The sequence below is a fragment of the Fringilla coelebs genome (assembly GCF_963513975.1).
Source record: "Fringilla coelebs genome assembly, contig: SCAFFOLD_185, whole genome shotgun sequence".
In the NCBI taxonomy this organism is placed as follows: domain Eukaryota; kingdom Metazoa; phylum Chordata; class Aves; order Passeriformes; family Fringillidae; genus Fringilla; species Fringilla coelebs.
This window is the reverse complement of record NW_028167427.1, coordinates 119,835-139,081: the sequence shown is the minus strand read 5'-3', so window position 1 is coordinate 139,081 and position 19,247 is coordinate 119,835. Positions and strand designations below refer to the sequence as shown.

The 19,247-nt window shown below is 69.3% G+C and overlaps 4 protein-coding genes across 9 annotated transcripts; 2 read left to right on the top strand and 2 right to left on the bottom strand.

The window, feature by feature from the left end:
- Positions 1–13: 13 nt before the first annotated feature.
- On the bottom strand, positions 14–3,838 carry LOC311165945 (uncharacterized protein). Its single transcript, XM_084227432.1, has 8 exons — positions 3,407–3,838; positions 3,230–3,324; positions 2,982–3,030; positions 1,704–1,885; positions 1,222–1,540; positions 913–1,129; positions 696–805; positions 14–616 (listed from the first exon to the last, which is right to left on the bottom strand). The coding sequence occupies exons 1-8, from the start codon at positions 3,731–3,733 to the stop codon at positions 452–454; spliced, it is 1,464 nt and encodes a 487-aa protein (XP_084083558.1). The 5' UTR covers positions 3,734–3,838; the 3' UTR covers positions 14–451.
- Positions 3,837–8,097, top strand: LOC311165944 (neuronal tyrosine-phosphorylated phosphoinositide-3-kinase adapter 1-like; the record flags this gene model as incomplete). The annotated part of the gene is made up of 8 exons (XM_084227431.1): positions 3,837–3,873; positions 3,928–4,064; positions 4,153–4,288; positions 5,222–5,372; positions 5,840–6,078; positions 6,245–7,087; positions 7,171–7,317; positions 7,532–8,097. 8 exons carry the CDS (start codon positions 3,837–3,839, stop codon positions 8,095–8,097), a joined length of 2,256 nt encoding a protein of 751 aa, XP_084083557.1.
- A 1,993-nt stretch (positions 8,098–10,090) lies between these two features.
- On the top strand, positions 10,091–13,149 carry AGFG2 (ArfGAP with FG repeats 2). 4 transcript variants are annotated; one of them, XM_084227439.1, is made up of 12 exons: positions 10,091–10,328; positions 10,580–10,673; positions 10,753–10,868; positions 10,949–11,024; positions 11,127–11,220; positions 11,322–11,435; positions 11,823–11,886; positions 11,967–12,010; positions 12,092–12,157; positions 12,731–12,790; positions 12,880–12,932; positions 13,014–13,149. In XM_084227439.1, the coding sequence occupies exons 1-12, from the start codon at positions 10,093–10,095 to the stop codon at positions 13,074–13,076; spliced, it is 1,080 nt and encodes a 359-aa protein (XP_084083565.1). In that variant the 5' UTR covers positions 10,091–10,092; the 3' UTR covers positions 13,077–13,149. The 4 variants fall into 4 exon arrangements, with proteins under 4 accessions (XP_084083565.1, XP_084083564.1, XP_084083566.1 ...); XM_084227438.1 differs by having other exon boundaries at positions 10,949–11,057; XM_084227440.1 differs by lacking the exon at positions 11,127–11,220.
- On the bottom strand, positions 13,124–18,955 carry LRCH4 (leucine rich repeats and calponin homology domain containing 4). 3 transcript variants are annotated; one of them, XM_084227435.1, is made up of 17 exons: positions 18,726–18,955; positions 18,144–18,288; positions 17,940–18,066; positions 17,760–17,865; positions 17,546–17,682; positions 17,403–17,476; positions 17,227–17,323; positions 17,087–17,144; positions 16,957–17,003; positions 16,829–16,875; positions 16,680–16,757; positions 15,780–15,822; positions 15,554–15,662; positions 15,415–15,455; positions 15,223–15,315; positions 14,583–14,639; positions 13,124–13,634 (listed from the first exon to the last, which is right to left on the bottom strand). In XM_084227435.1, exons 1-17 carry the CDS (start codon positions 18,922–18,924, stop codon positions 13,557–13,559), a joined length of 1,536 nt encoding a protein of 511 aa, XP_084083561.1. In that variant the 5' UTR covers positions 18,925–18,955; the 3' UTR covers positions 13,124–13,556. The 3 variants fall into 3 exon arrangements, with proteins under 3 accessions (XP_084083561.1, XP_084083560.1, XP_084083562.1); XM_084227434.1 differs by having other exon boundaries at positions 13,508–14,483; XM_084227436.1 differs by lacking the exon at positions 16,680–16,757 and having other exon boundaries at positions 13,508–14,483.
- Positions 18,956–19,247: the final 292 nt, after the last annotated feature.

Below are 19,247 nucleotides of genomic sequence, written 5' to 3'. Positions count from 1 at the left end.
TTATTATTGGGGGGAAAAAGGGGAATTTGGGGAAAAAGGGGGATTTGGGGGGGAAATAGGGGGATTTGGGGGTGGGAAAAGGGGGATTTGGGGTGGGAAAAGGGGGATTTGGGGAAAAAGGGGGATTTGGGGTGGAAAAAGGGGATTTGGCGTAGAAAAGGGGGATTTGGGGGTGAAAAAGGGGATTTTGGGGTAGAAAAAGGGGGATATGGGGTAGAAAAAGGGATTTGGAGGATGAAAAGGCGGATTCTGGGTGGAAAAAGGCAGATTTGGGGTAGAAAAAGGGGGATTTGGGGGAGGGAAGGGGATTTGGCAATAAAAAAGGGGGATTTGGGGTGAATAAAGGGGTTTTGGGGTGAATAAAGGGGTTTTTGGGGGTATAAAGGGGTTTTTGGGGTGAATAAAGGGGTTTTGGGGTGAATAAAGGGTTTTTTGGGGGGGTCTCCGCTCCTCAGCCGCCCCCCCACTGCTGCCGTTTCCGGTACATGGCGAAGGCGGCGCCGGGGGGGCGCGGGCGGGCGCGGGGGGGCTCGGGGGGCGCGGGGGGCGGCAGGCACGGCCCCCCCCCGGTACCGGCGACGCCCCCCGCCAGCACGGCCAGGCACGGCCCGGGCACCTGGGGGGGCACAGGACACGGTGGGGGCCCCGCCGGTACCGGGGGGCACCGGGAGGGTGGGGGGGAAGGGGGGTCTCACCTGCGGGGGGGGCGCGGGCGGGACCCCCCTGCGCGGCCCCGGTACCGGGGGGGGCACGGCCAGGCTGACGAGCCCGCGGAACAGGCGCTGGGCCGGCGGCACGTTCATGGCTGGAACCGGGGGGGGTTCGGTCAGACCGGGGGCGGGGGCGGTGCCGGTGACCCCCCCTCACCCCCCGGTGCCGGTGACCCCCCCGAGCCCCCCCGGCCGCACTGACCGGCGGCCGCCGCCCCCCCCAGCGCCGAGCGCGCCGCCCAGGAGCTGCCCAGGAGCGCGGCCGCCGCTCGGGGGGCGTCGAACGGAACCGGGGGGGCCCCGCCGGGACCGCCGCGGGTGCTGTGCGGGGTGGGCGTGGCCAGCAGCGGCCCCCCGCCCTCTTCATCCTCCTCATCCTCCTCATCCTCCGGGACGGCGGCGCTGGGCGCGAACCGCACCTGCGGGAGGATGGCGGGAGGGAAATCGGGGTCCCCGAGCGGCCCCCGCGGGTCTGGGGCGTCCCGGGGCTGTCCCGTTACCCCTCCCCCACCTGCCGGTGTTCCCCCCCGCGCCCCCCCCGCCTCAGGATCCCCCCGGGCGGCGGCGGCGGCGGCGGGAGCGCGCGCGGCCTCATGGCGGCGGAAGTCACGCCCTCTTTCCGCCGGTGGCCACGCCCCCTAACGGCGACCGCGCCAAGATGGCGGCGCCGCCCTGACTTCCCCAACATGGCGGCGCCCGGGGGTTCCTGCCCTTCCCAAGATGGCGCCCGGCGGCTCCCGGAGGCCGCGGGTTCGAGCCCCGCCTCGGCCGCTCCGCGATCTCCACTTCGCTCGGTTTTACCCCAAAATGACCACGGCTCCTCCCCCGTGCTGTAAAAATCGCGACTTTATTAAAAAAGGCCCCAAATCGCGCAGGAAGGACGGGAGAGCTCGGCGGCGCCCCGTCCCTTCCTCGCAGTGAAGCAGCAGCGGAGCAGCGAGCGCTGCCCCGTCCCCGGGACCCCCCGAGAGCCCCCCGGGACCCTCCCGGGCTCAGGGCGGCCCCGGGGGCGGCGCGGGGGGCAGGCGGGCCAGCTGCTGCGGCGTGGCCAGCGCCCGGAGCAGGCGGTTCTCCCGCTCCAGCGCCGCCCGCCGCTCGCTCAGCTCCCGGATCTGCTCCCGCAGCGCCTCCACCTCCTCCCGCACGGCCAGCAGCAGGTGCGACTTCACCAGGTCCTGCGGGGCCGCGTCAGCAACCCCCGACACCTCCCTTCCAGGACCCCGACCCCCCGACCCCTCCCTTCCAGGACCAGAGCTCCCTCACACCCCCCTTCCAGGACCCCGAGCACCTCAACTCCTCCCTTCCAGGACCCCAGGCTCCCTCACACCCCCCTTCCGGGACCCGGAGCCCTGTGACACCTCCCTTCCAGGACCTCGAAACCCCCAACTTGGCCCTTGCAAGACCCCAATCCCCTCCCAGGACCCCAATCCCCTCCCTCATCCCTTCCAGGACCCCAATACCCCTCAACTCCTCCCTTTCAGGACCCCAATCCCCTCCTTGTCCCTTCCAGGACCCCAGTCCCCCTTTACCTCCTCCCTTCCAGGACCCCAATCCCCTCCCAGGACCCCAATCCCCTCCCTCATCCCTTCCAGGACCTCAATCCCCTCCCAGGACCCCAATCCCCCTCAACTCCTCCCTTCCCGGACCCCAATCCCCTCCCTCCTCCCTTCCAGGACCCCAATCCCCTCCCAGGACCCCAATCCCCTCCCTCATCCCCCTTCCAGGACCCCAATCCCCTCCCAGGACCCCAATCCCCTCCCTCATCCCCCTTCCAGGACCCCAATCCCCTCCCAGGACCCCAATCCCCTCCCTCCTCCCTTCCAGGACCCCAATCCCCCCGTTCCTCCATGTCCCTTCCAGGACCCCAATCCCCTCCCAGGACCCCAATCCCCTTCCAGGACCCCAATCGCCTCCCAGGACCCCAATACCCCTCAACTCCTCCCTCCCAGGACCCCAATCCCCTCCCTCCTCCCTTCCAGGACCCCAATCCCCTCCCAGGACCCCAGTCCCCTCCTTCCTCCCTTCCAGGACCCCCACACCTTCTCCTCCTCCCTTCCAGGACCCCAATCCCCTCCCAGGACCCCAATCCCCCCGTTCCTCCTCCCTTCCAGGACCCCAATCCCCTCCCTCCATGTCCCTCCCAGGACCCCAATCCCCTCCCTCCATGTCCCTTCCAGGACCCCAATCCCCTCCCTTCTCCCTCCCAGGACCCCAATCCCCTCCCTCCCTGTCCCTTCCAGGACCCCCCGCCATTCCCCCCCCCAGGCTCACCATGGCCCTCTCGATCTTGTTGTCGATGGCGGTGACGCCGCTCCCGGCGCTGCGGACGGGGCCGGTGTCAGAGGGACGGACAGACAGACAGACGGACAGACGGACGGACAGATCTTCCCTTCCTGCCCCTCCCCCCCCCGTTTTTCCTTCCCCTTTTTTCGGGGGGTAGGGGAGGGGAACTCGCGCCCCTCCCTCGCACCTTCCAAGCCCCGCCCCCCCTCGCCCCGCCCCGGAAGTGCCGTCCTTACCCCTCGTCCTCGCTCTCCTCGCCAGCCAATCCCAGTCGAGCGCTGAGCTCAGCCCCGCCCCCTGGGCGTGGCGAGGGGGGTTTGGGGGGCAGCGCCTGTAAACAAACAGAGCGGGGGTCGGGGGGCGCGGGGGCGTGGCCATCCCAGCCCCGCCCCCTGAGACCCCGCCCACCTCACCTGCTGCACGAGCTGCGCGAAGGCCCCGAGGGACCGGGGCTGGTGGGGGGCGGGCACGGCCCGGGGGGCGTCCAGCGACACCGGGACCCTCCCGCCGCCGCCGCCCCGCGGGGACGCGTCCCGCTCGTAGAAATCGCGACACAGCCACCGGCCCCGCCGCAGCACCTCTCCCGGCGACAGCAAGCGAACGAGGCGGAACCGGGAGCCGCTGGGGCTGCCGGACGAGGAAGGCGAAGAAGCCGCGGCGGCGCCGGAGGCATCGCCGGCCGCGCTCCCGCTGCCGCCGCGGACGCTGGTGATGGCGAAGCCGCTTTTCTTGCGGCTCATGGGGGCGGCGGCGGCGGGAGGAGGAGGAGGAACATGGCGGGGCCGGCCCGGAGCCGTTACCGGCGGCGGCGGCGGCAGCACCCGGAAGTGGGAACCGGAAGTGATGTTGCCCTTTAAGGCGGTGCCGGGGCCGCACGCAGGCGCGCCCCGCCTCAAGCCACGCCTCCCTTGACTGATAGCCACGCCTTCCAAAGGACACGCCCTCCGGCCACGTGACGGCGGCGCGCCGCGGTTCCTCCGCGCCGCCAGGGGGCGCTGCGGCGGCGGCGGCGCGTCCCGGACGCTGCGTCAGCGCCAATGGAGCGGCGCGAGCGGGAGGCGGGAGCGGCCGGTGAGGGCGGAGGGGAGGGATGGGGGTGGGCCCGGGGCCCCTCCCGCGCCCGGTGACCACCCGCTGCCCCTCCCCCGCAGGCCGCTAGACCCCCCCCCGCCATGGGCCAACGCCCCCCGTGAGCCCCCGGCCCGGGCCCGGCCGTGCTGGCGGCGGTGGGGGGGGGGGTGCGGCGCAGGATTCCCCCCCCCCCAACCGTGGGACCCCCCCCGAGAGAGCGACAGGTAACGGGGGGCGGGGAGGGAGGAGGCCGGGAGCCCCGGGAGGGGGGGACAGAGGAAGCCGGGGTCCGGGTGGGGTGGGGGGCGAAGGGGGACCCCGGGATTGGGGGAGATCGAGCGTTCGTGTGGGGAGGGGGGGGCTGGGGGGGATCCCCAGCGCCGGTGTGAGCGGAGGGGGCGGGGGTCCGCAGGCGTTCGGGGGGTTTGGGGCAGCCCAGCATCACCTCCGAGGGGTCGGGGTGGGGTTGGGGGAACTCTCGGGGCGGAGGGGAGGGCAGAGGGACCCGGGCCCCCGGGTGGGGAAGGGGTCCTGGGGGCACTGAGGAGGCTGGGGGTTTGGGGAGGGGGTACTGGGGGCACTGAGAAGGCTGGGGGGTTTGGTGAGGGCGTCCTGGGGGGGCCGGGGGGTTTGGGAAAGGGGTCCTGAGGGCACTGAGTAGGCTGCGGGGTTAGGGGAGGGGGTCCTTGGGGGTCTGGGGAGGGGCTCCTGGAGGCACTGAGGAGGCTGGGGGTTTGGGGAGGGGGTCCTTGGGGGTCTGGGGAGGGGGTCCTGAGGGGCACTGAGGAGGCTGGGGGTTTGGGGAGAGGGTCCTTGGGGGTCTGGGGAGGGGGTCCTGGGGGCACTGAGGAGGCTGGGGGTCTGGGGAGGGGGTCCTTGGGGCACTGAGGAGGCTGGGGGTCTGGGGAGGGGGTCCTTGGGGCACTGAGGAGGCTGGGGGTTTGGGGAGGGGGTCCTGGGGGCAGGGAGGAGGCTGGGGGGTCTGGGGAGGGGGGCGTCGGCGCTGACGTCCGAGGGGGGCTCGGGCTCTGGGGGCGGCGGTATCCAGGGCCATGAGGAGGCCCGGGCGGGGCGGGGGGGTCCGGGGACACCGGGTCCGGGCGGGTCCCGGAGCCGCGCTCGGGGGGCGGGGCGCGGTCTGAAGGCCCCGCCCCCAGCCATGAGCGCCCCCCCGCGGTCGGAGCTCGCCGCCGCCGCCGCCGCCCTGCTGCGCCTGGGCGAGGAGCGCCCCCCCGCGGCCGCCATGAGCCTGCTGCAGCGCAAGGGCCGCCCCGAGTGGCGCCCCCGCGAGGAGGAGCCGCGCAAGGGGTGAGGGGACCCGGGGGGACACCCGGGGGGACACGGGGACACCCCGGGGGGGACACAGGAACCACCCAGGGCTGCCCTGGGGGAAAGCCAGTACCCCTGGACCCCTCTCAGGGGACGCTGAGAGCCCCTGGGCCACCCTCAGGGGACACTGTGATCCCTTAGGAGCGCCCTGGACCACCCTGAGGGGAGACTGGGGTCCCTCAGGATCACCCTGGGAGGTCACCGAGCCCCTCAGAATTCCCCCAAAATCCCCAACTCACCCTTGTGGGAACTGTGGACCCCTGCCCCCTCCCAGAACGCCCAATGCCCCCCTGCACTCCTGAACCCCCAAAGATGGGGGACCCCAGTTGCCCCCTTACCCCGGTGCCCCTGCACTACAGCAGCGAATTCCCAGAGAATCTCTGGGGGGGTTGGGGCGTCCCCAGGAATTCCGGGGTGGCCCTGACGCCCCCGTGTCCCCCCTGCAGGGTCCCCAAGGCACGGGAGGGGGGGTCCCTGCGGCGCCCCCTGCGCGTGGGGTTCCTGACGCTGCCGGCGCCGCAGGAGCGCGGCCCCCGGCCCTGCGCCCCCGGCATGGCCCCCCGCTCCCTGTCCTGCCACGCCGTGGGGCTCCCCGACCCGGGGGGACCCCCCCTGCGCCCCCCCGGGCCCCGCACCGGGCCCCCCGAGGGCCGCGGCCTCGAGGCACCGCCCGCCAAGAGAGGGGGTGAGTGGGACCGGGTGGAATTGGGGCTGGGGGCTGCGGAGGGGGGCAGGGCGGTGGGGGGGCAGGAGGGGATACTGGGGAGGTTCGGGTGGCAGGGAGGGGACACAAGGAACTCGTGGGGCGGCACGGATGCGGTACCAGCCCCTAACCCCCTTCCCGTCCCCAGGCGCACCCCGGGGGGGCTGCGTGCGGCAGACGCCCCCCCTGAAGCCCTCGCGCAGCCCCCAGACCCGGCTGTCGGCGGGGCCGCCCCCGGCCGCCCTGGCCGAGCAGGGCGAGGCGGAGGAGCCCGTGTACATCGAGATGGTGGGGGACGCCCGGGGGGGCGCGGGGGGCGACCCCCGCCGGGGGGGGCCGGGGGGCGCGCCCCCCCCGCCCGCCGAGGAGCCCGAGGCCATTTACGAGGAGATGAGCTGCCCCCTGCCCGCGGGGGAGGGGCCGGGGCCGGGACACGCCCCCTTCCATGGACATGCCCCGTTCCATGGTCACGCCCCACACGCTGCTCACGCCCCTTTCGGTGGACCCGCGCCGCACTCCGGCCACGCCCCCTACGCGGGACACGCCCCATTCTCCGGACACGCCCCTCATGCCGGCCGTGCCCCCTTCATCGGACACGCCCCGTTTTCCGGCCCAGCCCCCATCCCGCCTCCTTTCCCAAACCTGCTGCCGCCCCGCCCACCCCCGTTGGCCCCGCCCCCCGAGGGCGCATCGCGTTTGCCCCTCCCCTCGCGCCGCGACGCCCCGCCCCCCGCCCGCGCGCGCAGCCACTCCACGCCCCTCCCCCCGCACCACGCGCCGGTAGGGGCGGGGCGCGAGCGCGGGGGGGCGGGGCTCGGCCCGCTGCCCCTCCCACCTTCTGCCGAAGCCCCGCCGCCCGGCAAGCGACCGCCCGCCTACGAGAGCCTGCGCGGGGGCGTGTCCTCGGCAGGGCCCGCCCTCGCCCGCGAGGAGGAGCCGCCCCTTCGCCGCGGGGGCGGAGCCTCCGCCCGGCGCGGGAAAGACACCGAGAGTGAGTGACAGGGGCGGGGCGGGGTTTGCGGCGGGGCCACGCCCCGTGGGCGGGACTGACCTGACCCTCCCCTCTTTTGGCAGAGGCGCCGGAGCCCCCCCGGGAGGAGCGGGGAGGGGCGGGGGCGGCCCCGCCCCCTTCGGGGATCCCGGTGAGGGCCGAGGGACCCCGGGGGCGGCCCGGGCCCCCCCTGCCCTGCCAGACCTTCCCGGCCTGCGGGAGAGCCTCGGGTACGTGCGGGACACACCTGGGGGGGAGGACACCTGGGGTACAAGGGGGGACACCCTGGGGTGTGGGGGGCAGTGGGTGACACTGGGGGGATGGCAGGGGGTGAGCCCCGGGTGACACCGGGGGTGACACCGAGGGTGGCAGGGGGTGACCCTGGGGGTGACACCGTGGCGGAGTGCCCGCGGTGTGTCCCCCTGACGCCCACCCCTCCCGCAGAGCTCCCCGGGGGTCCCCGCCTGGGCCGCTCCGCCTCCACCTCGGGGGTGCGCCAGGCCGGGGCCCCCCCGTTCCCGCGGGGCCCGCCGCCATCGCGGCCGCTGTCCGGGGGGGTGCCCGGGGGGGCCTTCCCCGCCGCCCCCCGGCCCCGGGACGGGCAGCTGCAGGAGGTGATCGACCGCAAGCGCTGCGTCTGCACCGAGATCAAGGCGCGGGGGGGGCGGGGGGGGGGGGCTGTGCAAGCAGGACAGCCTGCCCCCCCTGCCCGCCCCCCCCGCCTGGAAAGGGCCGGGGGTCGCCGCCGCCGAGGGCCGCCCCCCGCCCCCGCCGCCCCCCGGTACGCCCCCGGCCCGCCGGCCCCACGCCGTGCTCTGGGACACCGCCATCTGACCCCCCCGGGGTGCCTGGAGCACCCCAAACCCGGCCCCCCAAATCACGGGGGGGGTCCTGAGGATAAATATGGGGGGGGTCCTAAAGTGGGGAGGGGGGTGCGACACGGCTGGGCCGGGTTGGGGAGAAACGGGGGGGGGGGTATTTATGGGATCCTGAGCCCCCCCCGTAAATAATGGGGGGGGGGGCACTCAACACTAAGGGGGGAGGATGGAGACCCCAAGGGAGAGACCCCAAAAGTCGGGGGGAGGGGAAAAACCACCCCAAAAATTGGGGCAATGATTAAACCCCACCCCCCCAGACCCCCAGAGCGGGGGGGCCCACTGAGGGGGGGGGGGGGGTTCAAGCCCCAAAAACCGGGGGGCAGCCCCCCCTTCCCCCCGCGAGCCGAGGGGGTCCCTGTAAAGGGGGGCTCACCCCAAACGGGGAGGGTGCTGTAACTGCTTTGCAATGTATTTATGGGGGGGTATTTATGGGGGTGCATCGAGCAGGGGCCGGGCAGGGGGTTCCGCTCCGGGGGTCCGCAGTGCGGCCTGGGGGGGGGGTGCTGGAGGGGGGGCCCCGGTGCGGGGAGGGGGGGGGGTGTGACAGGGGAGGGGGGATCTCCTCTGGGATTTTGGGTGGGGGACCACGGGGGGGGCACAGGGCCCCCCCGACCCTTTCCTGGGACCCCCCCCAGGCCCTCTGTGCCTCATCCCCCCCCCCGCCGCCCCCCGTTACCAGAATTGCCTTCGTCCCCGCGGGGTCCGGGGGGGCCCCAGTTTGGGGGGGGGGCGTGGGGACGGGGGGGTTTTGTAACGTGGTTCTGTGCACTATTAAAGAGAGATGCAGCTGGAAATGCGATTGTGGGGGGGAGCACCCCAAAAAAGGGACTGAGAGCCCCCCAAAAAGGGGACTGGGAGCCCCCCAAAAAGGGGACTGGAACCCCCCAAAAAGGGGACTTGGAGCCCCCAAAAAGGGGACTGAGAGCCACTCAAAAATGGGACTGGGACCCCCCAAAAAGGGGACTGGGACCCCCCAAAAAGGGGACTGAGAGCCACTCAAAAATGGGACTGGGACCCCCCAAAAAGGGGACTTGGAGCCCCCAAAAAGGGGACTGAGAGCCATCCAAAAAGGGGACTGAGAGCACCCCAAAAAGGGGACTGGGATACCCCAAAAGGGGACCGGGACCCCCCAAAAAGGGGACTGGGACCCCCCAAAAAGGGGACTGAGAGCCACTCAAACAGGGGACTGAGAGCACCCCAAAAAGGGGACTGGGAACCCCCAGAAAGGGGACTGAGAGCCACCCAAAAAGGGGACTGGGACCCCCCAAAAGGGGACTGAGAGCCACTCAAAAAGGGGACTGGGACCCCCCAAAAAGGGGACTGAGAGCACCCCAAAAAGGGGACTTGGAGCCCCCAAAAAGGGGACTGAGAGCCACTCAAAAAGGGGACTGGGACCCCCAAAAAGGGGACTGGGAGCCCCCAAAAAGGGGACTGAGAGCCACCCAAAAAGGGGACTGGGACCCCCCAAAAAGGGGACTGGAACCCCCCAAAAAGGGGACTGAGAGCCACTCAAAAATGGGGCTGGGACCCACCAAAAAGGGGACTGAGAGCCACCCAAAAAGGGGACTGGGACCCCCCAAAAAGGGGACTGAGAGCCACTCAAAAATGGGACTGGGACCCCCCAAAAATGGAACGGAGACCCCCCCCAAAAATGGGACTGGGATCCCCCGCTGCAGCCCCTCACAACGTGCTCAGAGGGGCATCATTGGGGATTTTTTCGGAGAAAAAAACCCCAAATGGGTTAGGAGAGGAGGTAACAGTAGAAAATTACTCAAAAGAGGAATTTTATTTTGGTGGGGGGGACGGCTCTGAGGGGAGGAAAAGGGAGGGAAGATCCGGGGGTGCCCAGAGCCCCGTTCCTCACCGCGGGAGTAGCTGGGACGCGCCGGTGATGGTAAATGCTGGTTTTGGTGACGGAAAATGCTGGTTTTGGTGGTGGGAAATGCCGTTTTTCCGTGAAACCCGCCCAAAACGAGGCGTTTCCCGCCGAGCGGCGGCGAATCCCCTCAGGGCGGGGGGAGGGGCGGCACTGAGGGGACGGAAAGGGCGGGAAGCGGCGGCGCGCGGAGCGCGGCCAATCAGCGGCGGCGCTGCGGCGGCGGGGGCGGGACCCGCGCGAGCGGGAAGATGGCGGCCGGCGGCGGCGGCGGCACCGGGCCGGGAGCGGGGCCCGGCGGAGGCCCCGGGGCCCGCAGGGGCAGCGCGGGCCGGGACGCGGAGGCCGAGGTTTGGTGCCGGCGGGTGCGGGAGCTGGTGAGCGCGGTTCCCGCCAACCGGCTCTGCTTCGAATGCGGCCAGCGCGGCGTCACCTACGTGGACATCAGCGTGGGCAGCCTCGTGTGCACCGGCTGCTCGGGGGCGCTGTGAGCGGGGCGGGGCCGAGGGCGTGAGGGCGGGCCGGGGGCGGGGTTAATTTACACCTGAGCGCGGTGGGCGGGACCGCAGTTGGGTAAGGCGTCATTGATTGGCTGCTCCCTTTGGGGGCGGGGCTAACGGGAGGGCGGGGGGCCTTGCACGTGGCTTCACACGCTGGGGTTCTTTTTTGGGAGAAAAAGCTCAATTTTGGGTGTTTGCGGGCGCAGGGGGGGCGCTGACCTCCCGAATCCTCCCCCAGGCGGGGACTGAACCCCCCGCACCGCGTCAAGTCCATCTCCATGACGACGTTCAGCGAGGCCGAGGTGCTGTTCCTGCAGGCGCACGGCAATGAGGTAAGGGGGCGGCTGGGGGGGCTCTGCCCTCTCCATCCCACCCTGCCCGCGTCCCCACGGCCCCTTCCCGACCCCCCAGGCCTGCAGGAGGGTCTGGCTGGGCACCTTCGACCCCCGGACGTCGCTGCTCCCCGACTCCCGCGACCCCCAGAAGGTGAAGGAGTTCCTGCAGGAAAAATACGAGAAGAAGCGATGGTAGGAGAGGGGCTGGGGGCTAATTATGGGGGTACCATGGGGTGAGCACCCCTGAGCCGAGGTTTGCCCTCCCGTGGCAGGTACGTGGCACCGGAACAAGTGAAAGAACAAGTGAAGCCCCCCCCGAGCACTGCAGCAGAGCCCGGGCCCCCCCAGGTGCTCCCCGGGGACACGGGGACGCTGCCACAGGTGGGACCGGGCCCCTCCTGGGGGGGCCCAGGGGGAACGGCCCCCCCTGACCCCGCGCTGCCCCCCCAGCCTCGCCCAGCCGCCCGAAAAGCCAGCACCGATCTCCTGGCTGACATCGGGGGGGACCCCTTCGCCAGCCCAGCCCCTGCCCCTGCCTTCCCTGGTGAGCTCGGGGGTCCGGGGGGCTCCTGGAGGGGCGTGGCCGTGGAGAACGGGGGTCTCTTGGGGATGGTGACCCCCGAGTGACCCCAGCCCCCTCCCCAGGCCCAGCCCCAGCCCGGTCTGCCTTCCCCAGTTTCAATGCCTTTGGAACCAGCCCTGGAGCACCCACATTTGGGGGGGCTGTGCCCCCCTTCCACATCCCCCCCAGCACCACAGGTACCCCAAGACCCCCGGGACTCTTGGAGAGGGACCAGGGAGGGGTTTGGTGTCCCCCCAGATCTTGGGGACACCTGGGATTGATGGGAAAGGGGGGTTGGGGTATCCCCATCCCTGTGGGGGGCTGGGGAGGGGGTTTGAGGTCCCACCACCACTCGATGGTAGCCGTGGGGCCAGTGGGGGAGGGGTTGGTGGCAACCTGAGAGGCTGGAATTTCTGTGGAGGGGGAAGGGAGTCCCCAGATCTCATTGTGGGGGCTGGGGAAGGAGTTTGGGTCCTCTCCCACCCAGGATTAGTATGAACCCCCTTTTTTGAGTGTTTCAGGGAGTTTTTGGGGGCTCCAGGAATTTTGGGAACCCCCCCATGGCTCCTCTCCTTCACCTGCAGGAGGTGTGGCTGCACAGGGTGTGGCCAGCCCGGTTCCGCCCATGGGGGGAGGAGCTTCTGTCAGGTACTGCCCCACCCCCCACACACCTGGCCAGCTGTGCAGGACCTGACCCTCCCCCCTCACAGCTGCCCCTCCCCCTGCAGCCCCTTTGGGACCCTCCGGGACCCCCCAGCGCTGCCCCACGGGGGTAAGTCAGGCTTCACCCCCCACTCCGGACCCCTCAAAGTGAGGAGGGGGCTCAGGGCTGACACCTCTGCCTCCCCCCCAGGCTACACCAACCCCTTCACGGCCCCCGTGGCCCCCAGACCCTCCACCAACCCCTTCGAGAGCCCCGGTGAGTGACCCCCTGACCCCCACCCAGGGTGGGCTCTGCACCCCCTGACCCCCACCCAGGGTGGGCTCTGCACCCCCTGACCCCCCATTCCCCCCAGGGTGGGCTCTGCACCCCCTGTTCCCCACCCAGGGTGGGCTCTGCACCTCCTGACCCCCCATTCCCCACCCAGGGTGGGCTCTGCACCCCCTGACCCCCCATTCCCCCCAGGGTGGGCTCTGCACCCCCTGACCCCCCATTCCCCACCCAGGGTGGGCTCTGCACCCCCTGACCCCCACCCAGGGTGGGCTCTGCACCCCCTGACCCCCACCCAGGGTGGGCTCTGCACCCCCTGACCCCCCGTTCCCCACCCAGGGTGGGCTCTGCACCCACTGTTCCCCATCCAGGGTGGGCTCTGCACCCCCTGACCCCCACCCAGGGTGGGCTCTGCACCCCCTGACCCCCCATTCCCCCCAGGGTGGGCTCTGCACCCCCTGACCCCCCATTCCCCCCCCAGGGTGGGCTCTGCACCCCCTGACCCCCCATTCCCCCCAGGGCAGGGGTCTGGGGGTCCCAATTCTCCACCTCCTCTTTCAGGTGCTGCTTTCACCTCACCCCCTGTTCCTGGGGGCTTCCCCAGCCCCTTCCAGGCCGATGGTAAGAGCCGGGGGGTTAAATATTGTAAAATTATATATAATTATAAACTGCCCAGCCCCTCACTGACCACTCCCCGTTCCCCCCCTCAGGGCTGCCTTTCTCTGGGTTCAGCGTTGCCAAAGCTTCCACCAACCCCTTTGTGGTGAGCACCGGGCCGAGGTGGGGCTGAGGGGGGGTCGGGACCCCCTTTCCCTGCCGCTGAGCCCCCCCTGTGCCTCCCCAGACCGTCCCGGCCCCGGCGGCGCCCTTCGAGATCAGGCACCGGGCCACAAACCCGTTCCTATGACCGCAGCTGCTCCGGGGGGCCCCGGCCGCGCACCGCCCCTCCGCCGGGACCAGGTTTTATTTTTTGTTCCGAAAGATTTATCGCGATATCTAATATATATTCGATAGAAACGGCTCCGATCCGTCCCGCCGACAGCTCCCCTCACGGCTGTGCCCTCGGTAAAGATGGCGGCCACGGGTGAGGCCCCTCTCCCCTCACCGCTTTGCCCTCATTAAAAATGGCGCCCCCACAGCCCCCTACCCGCCCTCAGCCAAGATGGCGGCCGGGGCCTCACCGCTGGGGGCGGGGCCATGGCGGCCTGCCCTCAACAAAGATGGCGCCGGGGGCAGCCATTGGCGGGGGTGTGGGGGGAGAGGGGAATTAACGAATTACCGGGGGCACCGGAAGGGGAGGACGGGAATTAACGAATTACCGGGGGCACCGGAAGGGGAGGACGGGAATTAACGAATTACCGGGGGCACCGGAAGGGGAGGACGGGAACTAACGGGGGCACCGCGGGGGGACGGACGCCCCCAGCCCCCCCCGCGGGACCCGGGCCCGGCTCGGCTCCTCCAGCACCTGCTGGGGAAGGGCGGAATTAGCGGCGGAGCTTTGGGGACAGGGGGGACACGGAGCGGCACAGCACAGCTGGGGGGCGGGGGGCGTCCCCTTTTGGGCACAGAAAGGGCGAAAACGGACAAAAAGCTGAGCGGTGGCAGCAGGAGAGGGGCAGGACTGAACCCCCCCCCGCCCCGGGGTTTGGTCCCAGCCGGTGATCGGTGTCACAAAGGGACAGGGATGTACCAAGTCTGATTTTGAGGGGGATAACCGCACTCAGAAGCAAAATTATTATTATAATAATTAGAGTGACAGCCCTATAATACTTAAATATAATAATTTTAATAATAATTAATTACAATAAATCTTGGTCATCTGTATTTTAGTGTTCTTCTGCCATAATTAAGTTACAATTAACTGTAATAATTAACTTATTATGTTCACAGTCCTGTATAACAACCCATTATAATACCTCATTATAATAGCCACAATTCATTATAATAATAAAATTCATAATAATAACTCATAATTAATTATAATATGAATAATTAAGGTCACACCCCCAGGGGGGCACGAGGGGTTCAGCCCCTCCCCCTTCCCTGCCTCAGTTTCCCCAGCGTTAAGGCACAAGACAAGAGGGGGGGGGGGGGGGCGAGAAAAGGTGCAAAGGCGGGGACCCCCCGGGGGTTTGGGGGTTCCCCCGGGGCCGGGGGGCTACCCCCAAGTTCTGGGGGGGCTCCCCGGGGTTTTGGGGGTCCCTCAGCAGCCAAAGAGCGCGCGGTGGGCGGCGATGAGCAGCGCCATGAGGAGGCCGTAGAAGAGGGCGAAGAGCAGCCCGGGAGGGGGGCGCCGGGGGTGGGGGGGCTTCACCTGGAGGGGGGGACCCAGCGTCAGCCGTGGGAGGGCAAGGGACCCCCCCCAAAAAAGAACCACCCCCCCCCAAAAGGAACCACCCCCCCAGAACGGTACCTCGGGGACCCCCGAGCGGCGGCAGGGCAGCGGCGTCCGGCGGGGGCTGGGGGGGCTCTGGGGGGAAAAGGGGAGTCAGGGGGGGTTTGGGGGGAGGGTTGGGGCCAGGGGGTAAAAATGGGGGTCAGGGGGTAAAAATGGGGGTTTGGGGTGAGGGTTGGGGTCAGGGGGTAAAAATGGGGGTCAGGGGGGAGGGTTGGGGTCAGGGGGTAAAAATGGGGGTTTAGGGAGTGTTTTGGGGCTGCTTTGGGTTTGGGGGGGTGTTTTGGGGCAGTTTTGGGGTCCCACTCACAGCCCAGGGCCGCAGCCAGGCAGGGCTGTTTTGGGGATGTTCTGGGGCTGGTTTTGGGTTGTTTTGGGTTGTTTTGGGGTTCAGGGGGGGTTCCAGGGGGTGCTTTGGGGTCCCACTCACGGCCCAGGGCCGCAGCCACACGGGGCTGTTTTGGGGATGTTCTGGGGCTGTTTTGGGTTGTTCTGGGTTGTTTTGGGGTTCAGGGGGGGTTCCAGGGGATGTTTTAGGGTCCCACTCACGGCCCAGGGCCGCAGCCGGGCAGGGCTGTTTTGGGGATGTTCTGGGGCAGTTTTGGGTTGTTTTGGGGTTCAGGGGGGGTTCCAGGGCATGTTTTGGGGTCCCACTCACGGCCCAGGGCCGCAGCCGTGCCGCCACGCGCCCCAGCAGCTCCGAGTCCCCCAGCTCGTCCGGGAGCCGCAGCTGCAGCAGCGCCTCGAGGCTCTGTGGGGTGGGGGGCACAGCAGGGACCCCCCCCGAGTGAGTCAGGGGGGGACAGACCCTCCAAACCCCCCAAAATACCCGCGGGGGGGGGAGCATTACCTGGCGCACCTCAGCGATCAGCTGGTCGGGGTCCGGGGGGGCTGCGGGGACATTTGGGGGGTCAGGGGGCACTGGGGAGGGGACAGGGGGGAGTTTTGGGGGTCAGGGGCTGGGGAGGGGACAGGGGGCTGTGTCCTACCTGGCTTGGTGGCACTGCAGGAGGAGGAGAAAGAGGAGGAGGAGGAGGGGCTGAGGCAGGCACTGGGTTTTGGGGGGCTGCAGGGGGGGCCAGGGGCTCCGTCGGGGTCCTGGGGGGGGGCAGGGCAATTAAAGACTCCTGTTAATTAGAGCTGAGCTGGGGGGAAAAGGGCAACTGAGAGCTGTGTTAATTAGGGCTGAGCCTAACGAGCCAGCCAGGTCCTCACCGGCAGCAGCGTCGTGGTCTGGGGGGGTCTCCGGGGGGGGGTCCTGGGGGGTGAGAGCAGCCAGTGCCTGGCCCTTGGCCCCCGTCCCAATTCCCAGCCCCTGTCCCCAGTTCCTGACCCCAATTCCCAGTCCCTGTCCCCAGTTCCTGACCCCAATTCCCAGTCCCCATTCCCATTTCCCTGTCCCCAGTACATGTTCCCATTTACCAGTCCCAGTTCCCAGTCCTGTCCACAGTTCCTGACCCCAATTCCCAGTCCCAAACCCCAATTCCCAGTCCCCATTCCCATTTCCCTGTCCCCAGTATGTGTCCCAAATTCCCATCCCCAGTTCTCAGTCTCAGTTCCCAGTCCCAATCCCAATTCCCAGTCCCAGTTCCCTGTCCCCAATTCCCAGTCCCAGTTCCCAGTCCCCATTTCTCAGTCGCAATCCCCAATTCCCAATCCCAATCCCCAATTCCCAATCCCAATTCCCATTTCCCAGTCCCAATCCCCAATTCCCAGTCCCATTTCCCAGTCCCCATTTCCCAGTCCCCATTTCCCAGTCGCAATCCCCAATTCCCAATCCCAATTCCCAGTCCCAATTCCCAATCCCATTTCCCAGTCCCAATTCCCAATCCCATTTCCCAGTCCCCATTTCCCAGTCGCAATCCCCAGTTCCCAATTCCAATTCCCATTTCCCAGTCCCCATTTCCCAGTCCCAATCCCCATTTCCCAGTCCCAATCCCCATTTTCCAGTCCCAATCCCCAATTCCCAGTCCCATTTCCCATTTCCCAGTCCCCATTTCCCAATTCCCATTTCCCAGTCCCAATCCCCAATTCCCAGTCCCATTTCCCATTTCCCAGTCCCCATTTCCCAATTCCCATTTCCCAGTCCCAATTCCCAGTCCCATTTCCCAGTACCTGTCCCGGCTCCTCTCCCTCTCTCTCTCCATCCACACCTCCAGGTTCTTGGGGCGCCGCCGGCAATTGGGGACCCCCCTGCAAGGATGGGGGGGGTCAGACCCCCCCAGACCCCTCCTGGGGCACCCAGACCCCCCCGAGCCCCTCACCTGCTGCCCTCGGGGGTGTCACCTCTCGGGGTCTGGCTCTGCTGCTCCTGGGGGGGGACAAAGGGGGGTCAGGATTTGGGGGGAACCCCAAAATTTGGGGGGATCAGAGATCTGGGGGGTGACATCACCTCGGGCGAGGGCTCCTCCTCCAGCTGCTCCGGGTCACTGTCACCAGCTGTGGGGACAAAGGGGGTGACAGGGGGTCCCCAGAGGGTGACAGGGGGTCCGGGGGGGCTTTGGGGACCCCCCTCCCCTCACCTGCCCCGCCGCGCGTCTCCCGGTGCTGCCGGGACGGCTCCGAGGACTCATCCGTGGACTGAAAGGGTGCCAAAGGAGGTGTGAGGTGGGGGGACACCCCAAATCCCCCCCGCGCCCCCCGAAATGCCCCCAGGTCCCACCTCGTTCCCCGACCAGCGCTTGCTGCCGCTGTCCACGCTGTGGAAGCCGGAGTCCAGCCCGCCCCGCTGCCGGAGGGGACACGGCTCGTCCGGGGGGCTGCGGGGGGCAAACAGCGCTCAGACACCCCAAAAACCCCAAAACCAGCGGGGCGCCCCCTCCCCGAGCCCCCCTTTACCATGCGGGGATAGGATGGGCGGCAGCCTCGGCTTCCAGGTACTTGAAGATGTGGACTTTGCCCTTCAGGCAGATCTAGGGGGGCACAGAGGGCTCAGTCGGAGCTTGGGGGTGCTCGGGGGGACGCCCCGGGGCCCCGCTCACCTGGGCGGGGGGGAACTGGAGCGGGTTGTTGTCCGCCAGCAGCGTTTGGAGGTGCCGGAGCCGCCGGAAGCAGCGCGGAATCGCGACCACCCGGTTGCAGGAGAAATCCAGCCGGACCAGGGGCAACTCCGAGAGCTCTGGCGGGGGGACGCGGACACGGGGGATCGGCACGGGACCCCCAGAGCGGCGGGACCCCCCCAGGACCCTCACCCACCCTCGGGCAGCGCCGCCAGCTGGTTCCGCCGCACGTTGAGGTCCCGCAGCGCCCGCAGCTGCCCCAGCCCCGGCGGCAGCGCCCGCAGCCGGTTACAGCCCACGTCCTGCGGGGCGAAACGGGGCTCAGCGGGGTCCCGGCGCGGCCCCGCGGGGTCCGTCCGGCCCGGGCCAGGCTCACCAGCTGCCGCAGCGTGCGCAGGGCGCCCAGGTTCGGGGGCAGCCGCGCCAGGCGGTTGTTGCTGGCGTTGAGGACGCGCAGGGGCAGCAGGCACAGGCAGGCGGGCAGCGAGCTCAGCTGGTTGCGGCTGCGGGGGGGACACGGCGAGGTCAGGGGGTGCTGCTGCTGGAGCTCCCCCGTAGCCCTGTCGGGGCTGGAGCGTACCTGAGGTCCAGGTGAGCCAGGGCCTGGAGGTTGGCGATGGCCGGGGGGACGCTGCGCAGGCAGTTGTGGTACAGGCTCAGCCCCTCCAGCGAGACCAGGCGGCAGGCGGCCTCCGGCACCTCCCCGAAACGGTTCCGGGACAGGTCTGGAGGGAGCCGAGGGAGCGTGTGGGACAGCGGAGGGGACCCGGAGGGACGGGACATTCCCAGGGACAAGAGATCTCTGGGGATTGCGAACGACAGGGACAAGGCAGCCTCGGGGAAGGGACTAATGGGGACAAACGACCCCCGGGATAAGGACGGGGGACGCAGATCCGCGGGGACAGCAGTGCTGATGGACCCCGAGCCGCCCGGCTGAAGCTCGGGGACGCTGAAGCCGCCGGACCGCCCGGACCAGGCGCTCCGGCTCGTCCCGTCCCGGCGCCTCCTCAGCCGCCTCCGGCAGCTCCCGCGGGCCTCGGGCTCCGGGACGCGCCGAGAGAGGCGGGGCACCCGCAGCTTCCCCTGCGCTGGGGGAAACACCCCGAGTGACCCGGGGCTGTGGGGAAGGGTCGGGGTTCCTGCCCCGGGGCCGCGGCCTCACCGGCCTGTGTGGTGTCGCTGAGGTCCCAGCGCCGCGCCGCCGCCGCCGGGAAGGCGCGCAGCCGCCGGCCGGCCAGACTGAGGGTGCCGGAGGCCTCTGCTTCTTCCAAGGCGCGCTCAGTGCCGGCTCCTCCGGGCAGGCGGCCCGGCGGCGGCGGCGGCGGCTCCGCCGGGAGAGCCCCCACCGCCCCCGCGGCCATGGCAGGCCCGGAGCTCCGCTCGCCGCGGCCGCCGCTGCCCGACTGAGCCCCGGACGCTTCCGGACCCCGCCACGGGGGCAGGGCCAGAGTGACAGCCAATCAGAACAAGGGGCGCGTGGGGAGACGGCGAATCGGAGAGGGGGAGTGGAGGGCGCTGGTTGAAGAAATGCGGAAGTTTGCTCTTTGATTGATAGGTAGGTTGAACCAATCGTCGTCAAGCGTTGGGGGGGTGCCGTTAAACTGCAGCCAATCACAGCTAAAGCACAATCCTCACCAATCGCGAGCGAGAACGGGGAGCTCGTTGCGTGGCAACTGCCACGAAA